Source organism: Mus caroli, unplaced genomic scaffold (assembly GCF_978045245.1).
Source record: "Mus caroli unplaced genomic scaffold, Mus_caroli_1 scaffold_18, whole genome shotgun sequence".
In the NCBI taxonomy this organism is placed as follows: Eukaryota; Metazoa; Chordata; class Mammalia; order Rodentia; family Muridae; genus Mus; species Mus caroli.
In genome coordinates this window covers 59,094,947-59,113,304 of record NW_028227273.1, presented here as the reverse complement: position 1 = coordinate 59,113,304, position 18,358 = coordinate 59,094,947, and the positions used below count along the sequence as shown (strand labels likewise).

The 18,358-nt window shown below is 54.8% G+C and overlaps 2 protein-coding genes across 4 annotated transcripts in view; both read left to right on the top strand.

Annotated features, from left to right (window-relative positions):
* The first annotated feature begins 284 nt into the window (after positions 1 to 284).
* On the top strand, positions 285 to 8,171 carry Atf6b (activating transcription factor 6 beta). Its single transcript, XM_021186210.2, has 18 exons — positions 285 to 429; positions 773 to 852; positions 1,330 to 1,408; positions 1,694 to 1,785; positions 2,211 to 2,346; positions 3,377 to 3,462; positions 3,576 to 3,711; positions 3,797 to 3,928; positions 4,064 to 4,197; positions 4,638 to 4,823; positions 4,904 to 4,995; positions 5,761 to 5,940; positions 6,101 to 6,208; positions 6,326 to 6,407; positions 6,614 to 6,684; positions 6,795 to 6,906; positions 7,018 to 7,102; positions 7,569 to 8,171. Exons 1-18 carry the CDS (start codon positions 327 to 329, stop codon positions 7,793 to 7,795), a joined length of 2,121 nt encoding a protein of 706 aa, XP_021041869.1. The 5' UTR covers positions 285 to 326; the 3' UTR covers positions 7,796 to 8,171.
* A 5,347-nt stretch (positions 8,172 to 13,518) lies between these two features.
* The window catches only part of LOC110312587 (tenascin-X), a 59,339-nt gene continuing 54,499 nt past the window's right edge, over positions 13,519 to 18,358 (top strand). For all 3 annotated transcript variants that reach the window (XM_085833291.1, XM_085833290.1, XM_085833289.1), the window contains exon 1: positions 13,519 to 13,712. The gene's annotated coding sequence lies outside the window, so the exon portion shown is untranslated. The remainder of the gene's footprint in view (positions 13,713 to 18,358) is intronic.

The window sequence follows — 18,358 nt, the reverse complement described above, 5'->3', positions numbered from 1 at the left end:
TATGGGCACCACATGGGTGCAGATGTTTGCGGACTACTGCTCAAGCATGAACACTCTAGCCCAGATGCCGGAACCCTAAGTGCTAGGAACTACATTTCCCACAATGCTAGTCTCTGGGGCCTGTACGGCGCACGCACAGTCTCGCCTGGACCGGTAAAGCGGCTGACCGGTGCCATTGGCCCGGCATGCACAGTCATTGCTCTTTCGTGTCACGTGCTCACCAACTAAGCCTCTGACTGGTCATCAGGACTTCCGGGACGCCGGTTTTCCTCAGCGAGCCCACGGATTTGCCGCGGCCGGGAGGAGGCGGGCCAGGGAGCCGGCTCATGGTGGGGGGTGGGGGGAAGATGGCGGAGCTGATGCTCCTCAGCGAGATCGCCGACCCGACGCGCTTCTTCACCGACAACCTGCTGAGTCCGGAGGATTGGGGTGCGCGGAGTGGGGCCCCGGGGGAGGAGCGGGCTGAGGCTCGCCATGGGCCCGAGGCACGCGGGAAGGCAGCAGAGGGTGAACGAGGAAGGCTGGGCGGACGCCGAGCCCATCCTCCGAGGGAGCGCGCAGCGGGACTCGCGCTTCCCAGGGATGCGGGAGGAGGGAAGACCTTGGCCCCCTGTGGGAGCACGGGGCTGCTCGGGGTCAGGGGAGAGGGGCTGGACGCCTTAGGGTGTAAGGCTGAGCGAGTGGGCGGGCGGTGGGTCTGGCCTGGCCGAGCCAATGAGGGATGGAGCCGGGGCTGGCGTGCCACCCTCCTGACACGCGGGCCTCCATGCAGACAGCACCTTGTACAGTGGCCTGGATGAAGTGGCCGAGGAACAGGCACAGTTGTATCGTTGCGTGGAGCAGGATGTCCCGGTATTGCTACCTCAGAGTTTCTCTTATGACCCTTGGTGGTGGGAGGGCGACCCCAAACTTGGAGTCATCGCCAAGCCACAGAGCTCATCTGGGCGTCACCCCTGCTCTTGTTAAACTCGAAAATTTCGAGGAGAAAGACCAGTTTCAAAAGTCCAGTGGTCTAATTGGCGCAAGCTTTATTTTAGAGGCGCACCCGGGACTAGCCAGCCAAGTCGGGATTTTAGAGAGCAGCCCCTTCTGGCCTTTTGGGATCCTTCTTATGGGGTACAGATAAAAGACTGACAGCTGTGTGTTTACAGGGGCGAGAATAGGCTGTTAGTGGTTGTTAGGAAAATACAACGAAAGCGAAAGAGAAACATTTTTTCTGTAAACTATGGGGTCTTGACACAGTGGGCGTCTTAATTTGCAAGCTGTGTCGCTCCTGTTGTGCTGTGTACTTTCTCACCTTCCTGCCCACTAATATGTCCCACTGCTTAGTTTGACAGCAGCTCTCTGGATGTGGGGATGGATGTCAGCCCCCCTGAGCCCCCTTGGGACCCTCTACCCATCTTCCCAGGTAAGGCACCCTTAGGACTCCCCTCATCTTTCCAAATGCCCTTCTCTTCCTGCTGCTTCCCAGAAACTAACATCCCTGTGTGCTCCTCCCTGCGATCGATCCCTGGGGTGTTGTCTGCCCTTACTCTCCTGCCCCACCTCAGCACCACGCTACAGGCAATGCTAGGCTCTGCTCCTTCGTTACTTATTTCTGCAGTGTTGGTTTGGCGCAGGCAAGACATGGTCTTAGTGCCGAGCCTCGTCCCCAGCCTCCCCTGCTTACCTCGGAACTTTTCTCCCCCCCCAGATCTTCAGGTGAAGTCTGAGCCATCCTCTCCCTGCTCGTCCTCCTCCCTCAGCTCAGAGTCCTCACATCTTTCCACAGAGCCCCCCAGCCAGGTGAGAGACATCTCCCCTCTGGTTCTCCGTGGCTCCACTCATAGGTGCTGAGGTACTGTTTGTGTGCTGTGAGTCATGAGGCAGGTGGCAGTCTCTTTTTAGACACCGTCCCCTCGCTTTCTGCCCTTCTGGTCTGGTTGTGTAGAAGGGAAGACGGGGGCTTTTTGAACGTGCAGAGAGACGGCCGGCTAAACTGCTGAGAGTTTGCAAACTGTTCTTGCCCAGGCCGCGCACTGTAATGCGATATTTGCGATTGTGAGAAGATAATCGAACAAAGAGCCTGGGCAGGCTAGGCGGCATGTCAGGACCACTTAGCGCAGGGCACATTTGTTTGGAGGGCTGGAAGCTCTGGGGTCTTCGTTCTTACTCTCTTGGTTTCTTTCCCTCATTCCTTCCACCTCCCTGCACCACCCTGCCTCTCACAGGTCCCTGGCGTAGGGGAGGTGCTGCATGTGAAGATGGAGTCCCTGGCACCCCCACTCTGCCTGCTGGGGGATGACCCAGCATCCCCCTTTGAAACAGTCCAGATCACTGTGGGCTCTGCCTCTGATGATCTTCCAGGTAATCACAGTTGTCACTGACCTTGTGCCTGCCAGGGTCCAGGTGGGGGTGGTGCACACCTTGAACCCCAGCACTTGGGAGGCAGAGGCCAGAGTACGGAGAGAAATAACCTCCAAATAAAAAAGGAAGTGAAACCATAGAAACAATAGTACTGAAAGTGAGGATGTGAGAAGTGTCGCGCCAGCACACAGGAGCCATGCCGGCCTGGTTTTACAGACTGAGTTCCAGGACAGCCAGGGCTGCACAGAGAGACCCTGTGATGAAAAGCCAAAACACAAAAACGAAAGAAACAAACCAAAAATAAAATAAGATAAAAACCCGCCAGAGGGGAGGGGGTTGGAGAGACAGCTCAGTGGTTAAGGGCACTCACTGGCCGCTCTTCCAGAGGATCCAGGTTCAATTGCCAGTACCACGTGGTGGCCCACAAGTGTCTATACCTCTAGTTCAGGGGGTTGTCTTCTAGCCTTGTGCACTTCCAAATGCGTCTGCACATGAAATAAAGGCCTCTGTGTGAGCTCTGTGACTACTGAGCTGCCTTGGCTTGGAAGCCTGCCCCATCTGTGAGAGAGATGTAAGGACGGAAGGGGAGAAGGCAGTGTGTGTGTGTGTGTGTGTGTGAGACAAGTTAGGGAAGCTGCTGAAGTGAGAGGAGGGTCGAGGTGGGAGGAGCCTTAGCGCCTTAGTCAGCTCACGGTCTCTCCTGCGGTGCCTGCACTACAGCGTCCAGGTAAAAGGAGGACTGACCCTGGTCTCCCTTCATCTTCAGTATTTATCTGCCAGCCAACGGCTGCTGCTTTTAAGATGTGTTTATTTGATGTGTTTGGGTAAGTTGCCTGCACATGCACGATGTGTGTGCTCGATGCCTCCAGAGATCAGGAGAGGGCATCGGATCCCCTGAAGTTACTGACAGCTGTTAGCAACCATGAGGACTCTGGGGTCCATCTTCTGCAAGAGCAGTGAGTTCTGTCTACCAGCGAGCATCTCCTCAGCTCCTGTAGCCAGCACTTGTGTCTTCTTCCTGCCCCCTCAGATATCCAGACCAAGCTGGAACCTGCCTCTCCGTCTTCTTCTGTCCACTCTGAGGCCTCCTTGCTGTCAGCCGACTCTCCCAGTCAGGTGACACACCTTGCTCTCCTGTGCATCCTTCTCCAGGGGTGCGGGAAGCTCTCCCTTGACCGCCTGCTCAGTACCGGCACTCCTAACTAATGTCTCTGGGCTGCCCTGCACAGCCTTTTATAGGAGAGGAGGTTCTGGAAGTGAAGACAGAGTCTCCGTCCCCTCCAGGGTGCCTCCTGTGGGATGTCCCAGCCTCTTCGCTCGGAGCTGTCCAGATCAGCATGGGTCCATCCCCTGATAGTTCCTCAGGTAATGGGGGTCTCCTGACCCCTAGGGTCCTTGTTGAGAGGCCTCACAGTGTTAGAATCCCTTCCTTTCCCTTCCCTTCCTTCAGGGAAAGCTCCAGCCACTCGGAAGCCTCCACTGCAGCCCAAGCCTGTGGTACTAACCACAGTTCCGGTGCCACCTAGAGCTGGGCCTACCAGCGCTGCTGTCCTCCTGCAACCCCTGGTCCAGCAGCCTGCGGGTGAGGAAGCTAGAGAGGGGCCTGGGAGTGAGCTCACTGCCCCTGAGGGCCCTGGACCTTCAGGGCTCGTGTGTGAGATTGGACACGGGGGTCCTGACGTCATCCTCTCTGACATCCTCCTGCTCATCTTTCTAGTGTCCCCAGTGGTCCTCATCCAAGGTGCTATCCGAGTCCAGCCTGAAGGGCCAGCTCCTGCAGCTCCACGGCCTGAGAGGAAGAGCATTGTTCCAGCCCCTATGCCGGGGAACTCCTGCCCGCCTGAAGTGGATGTATGTGCCGAGGAGGGTGGGCAGGCTATGTCACAGGAGGGCAGAGGGCAGTCTGTCCGGCAGGCAGCAGCGTGGAAAAGGGAGCCAGTGTGCGGGATGGAAGGCTGAGGGTGTGGGGGGCTTTGCTGTACGTGGCGTTAGGTGTGTAGGTTGGAGGGGTGTCACGTTTGGTTGTAGGTTTAGCACATAGGGTGGCTTCCCAGTGGGAAGGCAGGTCAACTGCTCTTAGCTGTAGCCCATTAACTTAGGGCTCAGAACAAGAGCTTGGGAAGGAAGTCTTAAGGAGAGGATTAGCCAGCACTGTGGTCCTCCAGTCTCTCCTGTCCCACATAAGAGGACTAGGAGGGAGGCAGGAGAGTGGCCATGAGCTGGCAGTGAGTCTTTGGGGCTGGGGCATGATCTCTCTAACTCATCTTCATTCTCAACCTCACTGGTGCAAGGCAAAGCTGTTGAAGCGGCAGCAGCGGATGATCAAGAATCGAGAGTCAGCCTGCCAGTCCCGCCGCAAGAAGAAAGAGTACCTGCAAGGCCTGGAGGCCCGGCTGCAGGCTGTGCTGGCAGACAACCAGCAGCTGCGCAGGGAGAACGCTGCCCTCCGGCGGCGGCTGGAGGCCCTACTGGCAGAGGTCTGCCTGCGCTGCCCTTGGAGAGGGCTGGGAAGGCAGGCCTGAGACCATACTCACCTCCTGTCTTCCTCTGCCTGCAGAACAGCGGGCTCAAGCTGGGGTCTGGAAACAGGAAGGTTGTCTGCATCATGGTCTTCCTTCTCTTCATTGCCTTCAACTTTGGGCCTGTGAGGTGAGCCCCTCACCACCTCCCTGCAGCCCTGGGTGGAGCTGAGCCTCACAGATGAGCTGCCCGGTTGTCTGCTCGGCCCCGGGCACTGTGTTCCACTTACACAAGCGTTCCCGCCCCCGCAGCCCAGATGCTGTTTCCATCAGCCATTGCTAGTGTGTACTGTTTCCCTCGGAGGAGGTGCATTGTGGGTGGGGGGTGGCGATAGTGTTAATGAGAAGTGACCCCAGGAGTGGGCCAGGTGCTTGACACCCCATCACCAGGACATACGTTTGATCCTTGAACCCACATTTTGAAAAGACCAGATGTGGTAGCATGGACAGCAATGGGAAGACAGAGCCAGGCAGGTCCCCGGGGCTCACTGGCCCTTGATGAATGGCAGGCTGCTGAGAGACAGTGTCAAATAAAGGAAGAGGGTGGGTCATGCTGAGCAGTGACTTCTGTATGCACATGTACATATGTGTACATATGGATGACGTGTATCTGTGCACGGGCACATCTGTGTACATTTGTACACACAAACCCCTGCCCTGACACCCGTGCACGTGGCTCACAGGCTCCCTGGCTGCGAGGCCTTAGAGTCCTCGTTCTCCTTTCCTGTTTCCTGGGCCTGTGAGATTGGTACCCTCTCTACTCCCCGCTCACTGAAGGGAGATGCAGCCACGTGGGACAGGTTATACCTTCCTCAGTCTGCAGAGTCCTGACTTGCACTGCACCAGACAGCTGAGAAAGCCAGAATTCTTCCCCTCCCTGCTTCCCTGCCCACAGCATCAGCGAGCCGCCCCCAGCTCCCATGTCTCCTCGGATGAGCAGGGAGGAGCCTCGACCCCAGAGGCACCTGCTGGGCTTCTCAGAACCAGGGCCAGCTCATGGCATTGAACCCCTTCAGGAAGCCGCCCGGAGCCCTGAGGAGCAGCAGCCCAGCTCTGCAGGCAGGCCTAGCTTCAGGTGAGAAGCAGAAAGACCCCTCCTGTAAGAAGGAGGAGCCATCTTCCCAAAGCCTGCCTTTGCAGGGTATAGAGCCGAAGTTGCTCTTGGCCCGGGGGTTTGATGGTGTCCTGTGCTGGGCAGTCTCTCTCTGGTCACTGCCTCCTCTGCTTCACTTCAGAAACCTGACGGCCTTCCCCGGGGGGGCCAAGGAGCTGCTGCTGAGAGACCTGGACCAGCTCTTCCTCTCCTCGGACTGCCGCCATTTCAACCGAACTGAGTCTCTGAGGTGTGCATAGTCTGTCCTTCTGTGTGGAAGTGCCAGCTCCCCTGCCTTCTCACGCCTGCTTGTGGGCATGGGGCATACATTTTGGCCTTCCTTAGAGCTGGTGGTCCGTCTCCCTAGGCTTGCTGATGAGCTGAGTGGCTGGGTCCAACGTCACCAGAGAGGTCGACGGAAGATACCTCACAGGGCCCAGGAGAGACAGGTAGGAGCCAGTGGGCGGGCCAAGGAAGGTGAAAGCAAGACAAAGCTACTGTCCTGGGGATTCCAGGTAGACATTTTAGAGAGATTTCAAGGGTTCTTGGGGGACATGGAGGAGTGGGTGTGAGATGGCACCAGCTTCCAGGGACCGCCTCTCTCTTTCCCTCCTCCCTTTACCCTCTTCAAATCTTTAGATACTTCTCCTTCCAGAAGTCTCAGCTACGGAAGAAGTCTCCTCCAGTGAAACCTGTCCCCACCCAACCTCCAGGACCCCCTGAAAGGTAAGTGAGGTCACTAGAGAGAGCTGTACCCCAGGAGGCCACGGCTGTTGTTCCAGAGGAATCTGTCGCCCTCTCTGCCGGGCTTCCTGAGTCTGTTCTCACCTGCTTAGGGACCCCGTGGGCCAGCTGCAGCTCTACCGCCACCCCAGCCGCTCACAGCCGGAGTTTCTAGACGCAATTGACCGGAGGGAAGATACCTTCTATGTTGTCTCCTTCCGAAGGGTGAGCTCCCCTCCCCCTGTCATGTGCCTGTGCCTGTCACCTTGGGTCCCCAGCTGGGGAACCTGTCGATGTGTCTTCCCCTGCCACCCAGCATGGCCCTTCTGCTCCTAGGACCACCTGCTGCTCCCAGCCATCAGCCACAACAAGACATCCAGGCCCAAGATGTCACTGGTGATGCCAGCCATGGCCCCCAATGGTAATTCTTCCCTCTGGCTATGGAGAGGGTTCTGAAATCTAAAACTGAGGAAGGAGGGAGTTCTCCTAGAGAATCAGCAGGGGGCGCTAAGGGAGAAGGTGCGAGGAGGGACTTGGAACCAAGGGGAAGAAAAAGTGGGGAGACAAGGGACTGCAATTGAGCATTGAGGGCTCAGGAGTCTGAGATGGGAAGAGGGGGAGTCTGGGTTACACAGTGAGATCCTTTCTCAACCAGACCAAAGCTGCTCTGGTAGGTGGTGGCTAGGCTTTTCTTTCTTGACCTCCTGTCCCGTGTGCCCCTTACTCGTTGTCACTTACCTTCCTATGCCAGCCCTCTGCCCACCTCACTCGGCCTGTGGGCTGCCTCTGCCCTCCTCCTCTTCACAACTTTCTAACCATCTTCCTCATCTCACCCCACCCACCACTGTCTGCCTCCCCTTCCCCGCTTCCCTCTCTCCTTCACACAGAGACCGTGTCAGGCCGGGGCCCCCCAGGGGACTATGAGGAGATGATGCAGATCGAGTGTGAGGTCATGGACACCAGGGTGATTCACATCAAGACCTCTACGGTGCCCCCCTCGCTCCGAAAGCAGCCGTCCCCGTCCCCGGGCAATACCACAGGTGGCCCCTTGCCAGGCTCTGCAGCTAGTCCTGCTCATCAGGCCTCCCAGCCCCTCTACCTCAATCACCCCTGACATCCTCACCTCACAGTGACTTAATCCCTCACCAGGTTAGGGAACCTGATCCTGGGGCTCGGGGCAGTTGTAAAGGAAGGTGGAGTGTGGGGGTTAAGCACTTAGTGGGACTAGGGTGGGTGGTTCACCTCTCTTCTCACTCTTTCCAGAAATATAGGGCTCCTCTCATTCCTGCACCCCAGTCCTCTGTCCCCGAGGGTACCGCGTGAGGGTTTCTCCCATATCCTCTTCATTTTCTCCTTTATCTGTTCGGGAGTCAAGGTGGGACTTGGTCCCCAGGTGGGACAAGGGATGGTTGTGGGTGGTAGAAGTCAGTCTATGTGTGTGCATATCTTTTTTTTATTATTATTAAATAAACAACGTGGAGGGATGTAAAGGAATGGCGGCCACCTTCCTAGTGTGTGGCGTATATAGGGCCAGCATCAAAGGAAGCAGCACTGAGGATGGCGTGGTGGAGTGAGAGGAGCCAGACCTCATGTCGCTCCCTGGCCCCAGCCCAGCAACTTTAGGGCATGTCTGTCTAGCTGTCTGTGACGTGACAGCAGATAGAACAGCTCACCGGAATGTGTCTGAGTAAACAGGAAGGACAGGACAGGGGCCCCACGCCCTTGAGGGGGTGCTCCAGCCCTTGCTCTGCTGCAGGTCCCCCCTGGCTTTCCAGGATGAGCTGTCCACACAAACAACAGGCGTGGGGGCCAGAGGGCTTGAAGCCCAGGAAGGCGGGGTCACAGCGGAGGGGGCCTAGTAGGGAGATGAAGAAGGGGGCACATTACAGGACATCCTCTAGGCCCTGAACTGAGGAAGACAGACCTGAGGGAGGCCCAGATGGATGGAGACAGTGGGTCAGGCAGATAGGGCCGTGTGCTCCGAGTGGGAGGAAAGGGACCAGATCCAGATAAGGGCCCCAGTCTGCCTGGCTGCGAGTCCCCTGCAGTCACTCCCATTGCAGCAGTGCCTTAGGCCTGACCCTGCTGGAGTGGCCCCGGGTCAGCTGGAGGGTGTGAGCTGGACCTGGGCTCTGGGCCCAGATGACTGGACAGGGGCTGTCTGGCTCTAAGCCCAGCCCTGAAGGAGGGAGGAAGAACCTCACGTGTCCAGCCAGGCTTTCCCCTCCTCTCTTCACCCATCCCTACTGTGTTTGGGGTGAAAACAGACTGGGGAACTATGGCAACCTGGAACTAGGGCTCCCAGGAACTCAGCCTCTCCTCCCTCCAGAGGGCAGCTCTGGTCCTCAGCCACTTCCTGTCCCAGGATCCCTGAGCACCTTATCCACGGAGTAAGGGAAGCAGATGGCCTGGTCCTGGGCTGCTTCACGGCCCTGTACTAGCTGATGTCCTTAAACACCTTGGGCTCATCCTCTGTAAGATGTGACCCTCCTCCTGACTTCTGAGGGTGGTACTGGGAAACTTGGTCCTTGGACAGGACTATTAGGCACCGTCCTGGGTCTGCTTCACCTTGCACCCATCACGTCCCCGACCCGTTTGGGAAGGTGCTCCAAGGGCTGGCACCCCACACTGAGGACTCTGGGATGGTCCCCCTGCACTTCCAAGTGGTGGAAGACTGGGACCCTCAGACATGGGGGAGGGGCATCATGGGGGCCAAGGAGAGACACGGAGGTGGGGTTGCAGGGTCACAGGTGCAAACAGGCTTGTCTGTTGCCCTGCAGGCCAGTACAGGCTCCCTTCTGTCCAGTCTGCTCTGTGGTACCCCCTCAGCATGCCAGCCCACTGTCACTCTGGCACCTAAGCAGCCCCTTCCTGCCTCAGGCCCACTGCTTCCTGGTCAGCTCTGGGCTCATAGTTGGGGGTCTTCACCCTCTGCCCACCACTCTGTTGGCTGCTTAGTTCTCTCTCTGAGTCTCTTCACAGTTTCCCCTTCCTCTGCCTTGTCCTGCTCCTTGGTCTTCACATCTCTTCCTGCTCGCCGTGTGCAGTGGTCTCTGTTCTGTCTTCTCTCCTGTTCACACCACAGTCAGACCCCCTTACTCTGTCCCACCGCCTCTTCTCTCTCCCTCCATGCTTCCCTCCCTCCCTGTGCCTCACTCCAAGCTCAGTCCTCTCCCTGGCTGTGGGGGCCAGGACTGGGGAGCCCAGTGTTTGCCTCATCATTCTGCTATGGCTTCTGGATACAGCACATCTGGATCCCGGGGCCCAGATGTGTGGTTGCCACAGCGACCTCAGTCCCTCTGGTAAATACAGGCGCCCACCCGCTCCAGAGCAGAGAACAAAACAATTGTGTGACTTTCTTTTGTCACGAGATAGAAATGTCCTCCCCTCCTCCTCCTGTCTCCCCACACCCATGTCTCCAGGCTGAGAGTTTGAAGGCCCCAGACCCTTCTTGCCAGGGTGTTGGAGCCCTCTAGCCTTGTACTTCCATCTTCTCAAGCCATTTCTTTCCCAGGTTCCCCATCCTTACCCCCCATGCATGTTGGCCAACACCTCCCCCACCACACCCCCACTGCATCTTAGGCAGTGTCTTGTCTACACAGTAGCAGGGCAAAAGGAGATATTTCAGAAGTCCAAATCCTTCACCATTCCTCCTGAAAACTTTTGAAGAGACCGCTTCAGTCCTTCCCAGAGCTCTTGCCGAAAGAGGCTGCCCACTCTGTCACTAGCCAAGTCGAACAGCACCCGTGAGCCCTGTCTCCTCACTGAAGGATGAAGGGAAGCCTGTGATGAGAGCTAGGCGGCCACACACAGAAGCCAGGTCCTGTTTCCTGCCCTTGCTTCTCTGAGACACTTCCTCGGCTCACCCTCTGACCTCTCTTGACTCCCTTCTGTGCTTTTAGGCTTTGCCCTCAGGCACCCTCACCCTTCTTGGTCATGTTCTCTCTCCCTTTCCTCTTCTCCATCTTTAAACTTGAAGGGTCATTTAAGGATACGGTGCTCAGAGCCAAAGACCCCTAGAATAAGGATCCTGGGAACAGCCAGCACACATGTGGTTCTGGACAACGCTGCGACCTTGCTGCCCCCAGGACACCTCATTGAAGCCACTTCAGCTCCTGGCTTTCCTGTCCCCTCCCCGTTACCCATGGGATAGTTGACTACTGGGTTATTTCTGCTCCAGCAGCCTGGCCCCCTGGGGAGGCATTCTGCTCGGGCTCATACTGCTGGTTCATCTTCTCTGCACTCTTTCTTTCTTCTCTCTGCCTCATGGTCCCTACCTGTGATTCCCTCCAGCCTCATAGTAACTCAAACTGCACCTCTAAATTGGCTATCGACAGTTTTATTTAACCAATACTTTTAACGTGAGGGGCAAGGCGTTTACATAGCATCGTTCAGTATATGTGAGGATCTCCTCGTGGAGGCAACCAGGTCTTGGAGGCCACTATGTAGCATTTGGATAGCAGCATAGCAGTACCAGACCAACCCCCGAGATTTCAATTTTTGTCTACATAAAATGTCTCTCTTACAATAATAAGCAATATATAGTAAGAACAATTATGAAGCAATTATGTTGCCTCCCAAGTTATCCCTGATTGGTTAATAAAGATGCCTTCAGCCTGGGCTGGACAGAAGAGAGGCATGGGGGTCAGGGTCGGGGGCAGAGTGAAGATTCTGGGGCTTGGAGTCTCAGGAGGAGAGCGAGGAGGAAGAAGGAAGTTGCCATGGGGTAGGTGGATTGTGAGCTCATGGCCATGAGGGCTGGCCTGGTGGAGTAGGAGCAGCCCACGCAGGACATGGCCAGTGATATCTCGGAGGACACCACAGGTTAGTAGATAAAATAGCATAGACGGTTGATACCTGCCCAGCTTTAGTGCTTTGATGCTTATTATAAGTCTAAAGGTTTCTGTGTCTTCTTTGGGATCTATATGCTCTAAGTAGGGGGTAGAAACCTCTAATAAATATTTAAAGGGGTTTTTAACAATTTTCAGATTAATATCCACTACAGTTGGCCTATATCCCTCTCAGTGAAGCCAGGCAAGGTTTGCTGCTTTTCTGGATATGGAAAAGACAGGATTTCCCAGGAGCCTGGGATCCAGGAGGAAACGGTTCTAGACAATCATGACTTGACACTTAGAGCTGTGTCAGCCCCCAGTCCCTTCCCAGAGGTCCCGTAAGCACCTAAGCCGGAGCCCTGCATTCCTGGGTAGAGACCCCAGCATCCAGCCCCCAAGCCGTTTCTGGCTCTACATTCGGTTGACTTTCCTGGTCACTTGCACAGTCAACTATTTAATGGTGACCCTACTTCCTGAATAATAAAGCCATGGATGGGATGAAGGGAAAGACACAGGTATGTCCGGGAGCATACTCCAAAACAGGGTTATCAAGAGCCACACTGCCACCTGTTCTCCCTGCAAAGGAATGCAGCTTGAAGACCCCCTCAATTCCCTGGGAGCCGTCACCTACTCATGGCTCTGGGGGACTCTGGCCAAGGCGGAGGAAGGAAGTTAAGTCCAGCTCTATCCCAGATGCTGACTTCATCTTCCCCATCAAAGCCAGGAAAAAAAAGATCCACACACCCAGACACACGGGTACACCCATGAGGGAGGTCATGCGTGCTCCTGGTCTCAGCCACATGGTGCTGATGGTAGTGACCACAGTCACATGCTGTGCCAGCCTGCTTCCTCTCAGGCACACCTGTGACTGGAGATGTGATCTGTGATGTAGACACCCGTGCCACAACGAACAGGTGTAGCTAGATACATGTGAGTCCCTTCCAGTGCCTTCACCATTGGCTGACTTGGCTAAGGTGTGTGTGTGCACCTTAAGGATGCGGTTCCAGTGGAGTAGAGATAGCTCTGTCCTCAGTGTGGAACCCGAGTGGGAGGTGGCTTTCCCTCAGACAGTCAGTCCTCCAGTGGCTGATGTCCTATCAGTGCCTTGCTGGGGAAGTGCTTGGCTAGACATCACCATGTCAGTTGCTGCCTCTAGCTGCTTGGTTACTTCAATCACTATCTCCTGAGCTTTCTAGCTTCCCTTATCTCCACACGCCCCCTCCTACTTTCCCAAGCCGTATGTCCTGGTGTTCGGCCAAGCCTCTGCCAAGCCTGTGCCCAAGTCTCACTTGCTATTTCTCTAGGAATTTGCTGAGTTGGAAGAATGGAATAGGGCAGAGATCCGAGCTGAGAATCAGTGAGGGGCTGGGCAAAACGGGCAATGTCCAGCCACTAGAGCCTGAGTAAGAGAGAAGCCTGAGGAAGGGGAGATGGGGTGCAGCAAGGGGAGCCCTGAGCTCAGGGAGAGATCTCACGTTAGAGAGGTTTAAGCTTGAGTGTGTGGGTGTCTCTTGTTTCCACCTCTGCTCCCCGCACGGCACAACCATATGTGAGTTTAGGGATGAAGAAAGGGGCACTGAGCAACACGTGGGTAAAACCCAAGTTGTAGCAGCAGCTAGGAGGTAGTGGAGGGGAGCTTGGTGATAGGAGGGATGGAGACCGACCTTGAAGAATGGTGCTGGTGGAAAAGAGAAAATGGGTTAAAGAGAAGGGGGCAGAAGGTAGGGGAGAGAATGGATGGAGAATGTCAGGTTGCTCAGAATCTAGGGTGGGAGGAGGTTAAAGTGAAATAGGCAAAGAATATGGGGGACGTAAAGTAAGAGGCAAAGGGGTTGAGATGAGGGTATGGGGGGGACACTCTGGTCATGGACAGGGAGGGGCTGGTGGGAGGGGCTGAAGGGGTGAGAAGGCCTGCCCTATCTCCGCTCCCCTCCCTGACCTCACACTGGTCCTCCCCTTCTCCTCCCCCTGCTCGCTGCAGGCTCCCTGCCTTTCTGTCGAGGCTGTGAGATCAACAGTCCTGGCAGTGGCTCCCAGAGCCTTTGCTGCAAGGACCAGTGAAGGGTTCCCCCCTCTGCACCCCCAAGAGTCCAGGGCTGCCAAGGGGTGCTTACCCGGCCTGAGACACTTCTCGTATTGGGGTTGGGACTGTGCAGGTTCAGAGGTGTGGCAGCCAGCTCAAGCCACCAGGCTCTCCAGGTAAGTAGCAGAGCTCTGGGGGAAACCCGAGAAGGGAGAAGTGGAAGATTTCTCTTCAGAGCCGCTCCACAGCTGAACATGTGGCGGGTGTGCCTTCCAGGACTCTCTGCTCAGGACAGAGAAAATGCAAGTAGACACTGGAGGTGTGTCCAGGAAGGAGAATTCAATGTGTGTTGTGTGTTGCATGCACCAAGGTTTGGAGGGGATGCCAGTAGCTGAGATGGCCAGGGAACTGTGGGACCCCAGGAGTCAGGTGGGCACTGCTGCTGATCAGGAGGTGTTGGGGCTGCAAGGAGGCTGGGCTGAGCTGTCCAGCTGCACATTGAGGGAAGCATGGTAGATTTTGAGTGCTGAGGCTGCAGTTGCTGAACCTGGTATTAGGATGGGGCAGAGGAAGCTGTTTCTGCATCCTAGATGGGGCTTCTTCAGCTAACTGCAGGTGTTACAGGGTCGAACAAGATCTGGGAAGGCACAGGACTTTCAGAGGTGCTGAAATGGAACCCACTGAGGACTTGTGGGCTGGGAAGGGCTCAGAGCTTGCAGAGACGATCCCATAACTTGTTCTTGGCGACGGTTGTGCACCCATGACTCACGGTTCAGCAGGCCTACAGAGGCTGACTGATGTCCCCACAGGGCACAGGGCTGTGTCTTCATTTGGTCCCTCTTCCAAGGCTCCCTGCTTCTGTGCGCCTGAATCTTCCCACCCACTCCTCAATACACGTGACAGGCCTCGGGTGGGGCGGGCGGGGCCTCTTATCTCGCCTGGAAAGAATTTAATGGCTTAGAAACAACTGGAAGCGGAACTGAGGGGGGCTACTGGGAAGCGGGCGAGCGACCAGGAAACAGCCTTCATTGCAGCCCCGCCCCTGCTTCCCGGATCTCAGCCCCTTCCCGCTCTCCCTGGCTGTATCCAACCCCTGGAGACCTAGCACTTCCATTAGTCAAACTTTCTTCTTCTCAAGCCCTGGCCTCTGGTGCGGGACCAGAACCCATTTTCCTTTCAGTCACGGAGGGTCCGGAAATCATTTCTCTTAATTTTTCTATTCCCATGCTTCCTCCCCAGAATAAAAGGCACTGGGATTCCCCCAGCTCCTTCTCTCTGGCACCCTCTTCTAAATGTCTTTCAGCCCAGTATCTGAGACTCCCCATTTTCTCATGCCTCCACCTCTCATTGCCAGATTTTGCTGGGAGTGGGATAGCAGGAGGAGCCGGATATGACGCTGGAATGGAACGGGACCCCATCTCTGGAACACTTTCTCTCTCTCTCTCTCTCTCTCTCTCTCTCTCTCTCTCTCTCTTTCTTTTGTTTTTTGTTTGTTTGTTTTCTTTGTTTTTGTTTCTCTGTATAGTCCTGGCTGTCCTGGAATTCACTCTGTAGACCAGAAATCTACCTGCCTCTGCCTCCCAAGTGCTGGGATTAAAGGCATGTGCCACCACTGCCCGGCTTTTTTTTTTTTTTTTTTTGGGGGGGGGAACACCTTTCATAGACATGTGCTCCTTTCCCACCCCGTAGGACCCATCCATGATCCCCAAATGAATAAAGTGTCAAAGTTGGCCCCACACTGAATACCAAGGGTGCTGAGTCACAGTTTGGGAAGATGCCCCCACCCTGCTAGCCCTCAAAGCTTGGGAAGACGCCAAGAGGGTGAGGCCAGCCCCCCAACATAGTTCAGAGAAGCATGGGGGAGACACAAGAAACACCCAATTCTTTGTTTGCCCAGTGCCAAGAGAAGGGTCAGATTTTTCCAAGCGTTGGGAAGGGAAACAGGAAGAGTGCTGATGTTGACAGGAGAGGAAGGGCCTGGGAAAGAGGCTCTGGGGCATGGTCTATGGGGCCACACCTGTCTTCTCCATCAACCTTGATGAAGCCAGTGGGGTTTCCATACTTTTTCCTACTACAGAGAGCCTCATTACCTCCATGAGAGAGAAAATTCAGTTGCTCATAAGAGACTGGGCATCTAGACGCCCCCGGGGTGTGGAGGGAGCAGGAAGTGCATACCCTCTGCTCTCCACTTGGAGAGAGCAGCTCCCGTGCTGCCCACACTACCGCTCAGTTCTCAGCTGCCCTCTGTGCCATTGTAACCCACTTTCTTAGCCATCCACCAGCAGCCAGGCATGGAGCAGCCATGGGGAAAAATGGCTTGCCTAAGCAGCTCACAGGCCTGCAGAAATACCGCCTCATTCCCGTTGCTATGTGCATGCCTGCATAGGTGCACTCGTATCTGTGTCTGTGGACATACACAGGTGGCTGTATTCACATAAGCCACACATTAGTGTGTGCGGGCACCCGTGCCTGGTGCGGGGGGGGGGGATGATTTTCTGGTCCCTAAGCAAGAGAGTGACAGGTGGGGTAGGCCAGAGCTCCCTCTCAGAAATGGCTGTTCCCTCAGAGGGAAGCACAGCCTTGAATCTGGTCCTCTTGCCAGGGGCAGGCACTTCACATGGACACAGTTTGTCCCTTGTCTCTCCCATCTCTTTATTTTATGTTAGTCTGTGAGACAGGGTCTTATGCAGCCCAGACTATTCTTAAATCTGCTGTGTAGTCAGCCTACCCTTGGCCTGCTAGTCCCCCTGCCTCTACCTCCCACGTATTGACATTACAGGCATGTGTCACCACACCTGGTCATGTGATTCAGGGGATCATACTCAGAGCCTTCTGTATGCTAGGCAGGCACCCCAGCAACTGAGTGGCATCCTTCTGTCTCTTGATCACCAGTCATGGAGAGGCTATGAAAACACCTTCCTCTTTGGCTCAGATGAATCTAGGATGTGTGTCCATTGGGAGAGGGGGAGTCACAGTCCTTCCTTCCTGGCCAGCCAACATTCCCACCGTTCACTCTGCCTCCTGCCCTCTCAGCCTCTCTGTTCCAGAGGATCTTGGCACCTGCCAACATGGCTAAACTCTTACCCCCAGTTCAAGCTTACCCTGCCTCTACCTGCTCCTTGTTCAAGCCCTCTCTCCTACCTCACATGTTTCTTCTCAAACTGTCCCTCCAGTTTTCCCAGAGAATTCCACCAGCACACCCACAGGAAGAAACAAGGAACCTCTGACTCTAAACCCCATCACTTCATTTTTCCCCCACAAAAAGTGCCTTGGCTTATGGCTCAGAGAGGGAACATTCACGTAGCACATACAAGGCCCAGAGCTTGATCCTGGCTCAATAAAAACCAATTCAAGGGCTGGAGAGATGGCCCCAGTGGTTAAGAGCACTGACTGCTATTCAGAGGTCCTGAGTTCCCCAGCAACCACGTGGTGGCTCACACCATCTGTAATGGGGATCCGATGCCCTCTCCTGCTGTGTCTGAAGACAGCGACAGTGAACCCACATATACAAAATAACATGAAAGAAATAAATCATCCTTTCAAAAACAATTAAAATATAAATAGGTGTACAAATAAATAAATACCTTCAAGGGCCAGCAGGATGGCTCAGCGGGTAAAGGCGCTTGCTGCCAAGCCTGACGACCTGAGTTTGGTTTCTGGAACCCACACAGTAAAAGGAGAGACGGACTCGCAAAAGTTGTCCTTCAACCACCATATTTTCAGAGTGGCGCATGCGTGTCCATATACAAAATAAATAGATGTAATACAAATGTAAAAAATAAGACAGCCTCCCTCCTCATGTCTGTGTCCCCATCTGACATGCTGACTCCAGGCTGGCACACTGCCATCGACCTTGATCCCCATCCTTTTTTTTTGGCTTTTATTTTTATATTGATGTTGAAGACAGTGAGTTTCACACACAAGGTCATCTGTATCACTGTACTTCTCCCCTATTTGCTCCGTCTCTATCACTCTCTCCAGACCTTGGGTTTTTGAGATGGGGTCTTACAGTGTAGCCCAGACTGATTTTGAATTCCTGCGTCTCCCGCCCCAGCCTCCCAAGTCCTGAGATTACAGGTGTAATCTCCGAGCCCAGCACAAAAGGAAACGTTTTTAACACCCCAGAAAGCCTGCATCAATGCCTCTTCTGGTTATCCTCTTCCAAGAACACTACATACCCAGCTCAAAACTGCAAGTTTATTATCATCTCTCTTCGAGATGATAATAAACTTCACTTTTCCTATGCAGCCCTGGCTGGCTCCCAGCTTACAGAGATCTGCCTGCACAGGTATGCACTACCATACTGGCTCAAACATTCTTAATAGATTACCCAGCACACTTCTTCTCTGTCTAGCTGTCTTAATTGGTTAAGAGACGTCCACAGTATTGCACTTAATAGTACACGAATGGTTCATGTGGTGCAAATAAGCCAAAGTTAATTCAGGGAATCTGCTGATAAAGAGACACTTTGGTAGTTTCCCACAGGGGCTGTTGTAGCCAGTTCTGCTATCTTATCCTAGGAGTCTCTATAGGCTCATCAGCTCTGCATATGTCCAGCTTTACTTCATCATATATATTCTGCCTGTTTCCCAGAAATGCTTGTACCACCTGGTCCTTCCAGCATCCTCCCCTCCTGGCTGTTGATTCTTGTAGCCCAGCTACTATTCCTACTGGGCTTCTAGACTGTTCTTGACTCTGGCCTTAGTGCTAGCCCCACGCTTAGATTGGACTTTACAATCATCATAAAAGTTAGTGAATATTTACAGAGCACATGGATGTTCTAGTTAGGGCAGCAGATAAAAACAGAAATGGGTAGTGTAAC

Coding starts and splice junctions, on each gene's coding strand:
- Atf6b (XM_021186210.2), top strand. CDS start 327: ATGGTGGGGGGTGGGGGGAAGATGGCGGAGCTGATGCTCCTCAGCGAG. Junction 6,907..7,017: donor ATGTTGTCTCCTTCCGAAGG/GTGAGCTCCCCT, acceptor TTCTGCTCCTAG/GACCACCTGCTGCTCCCAGC. Junction 7,103..7,568: donor GCCAGCCATGGCCCCCAATG/GTAATTCTTCCC, acceptor TCCTTCACACAG/AGACCGTGTCAGGCCGGGGC.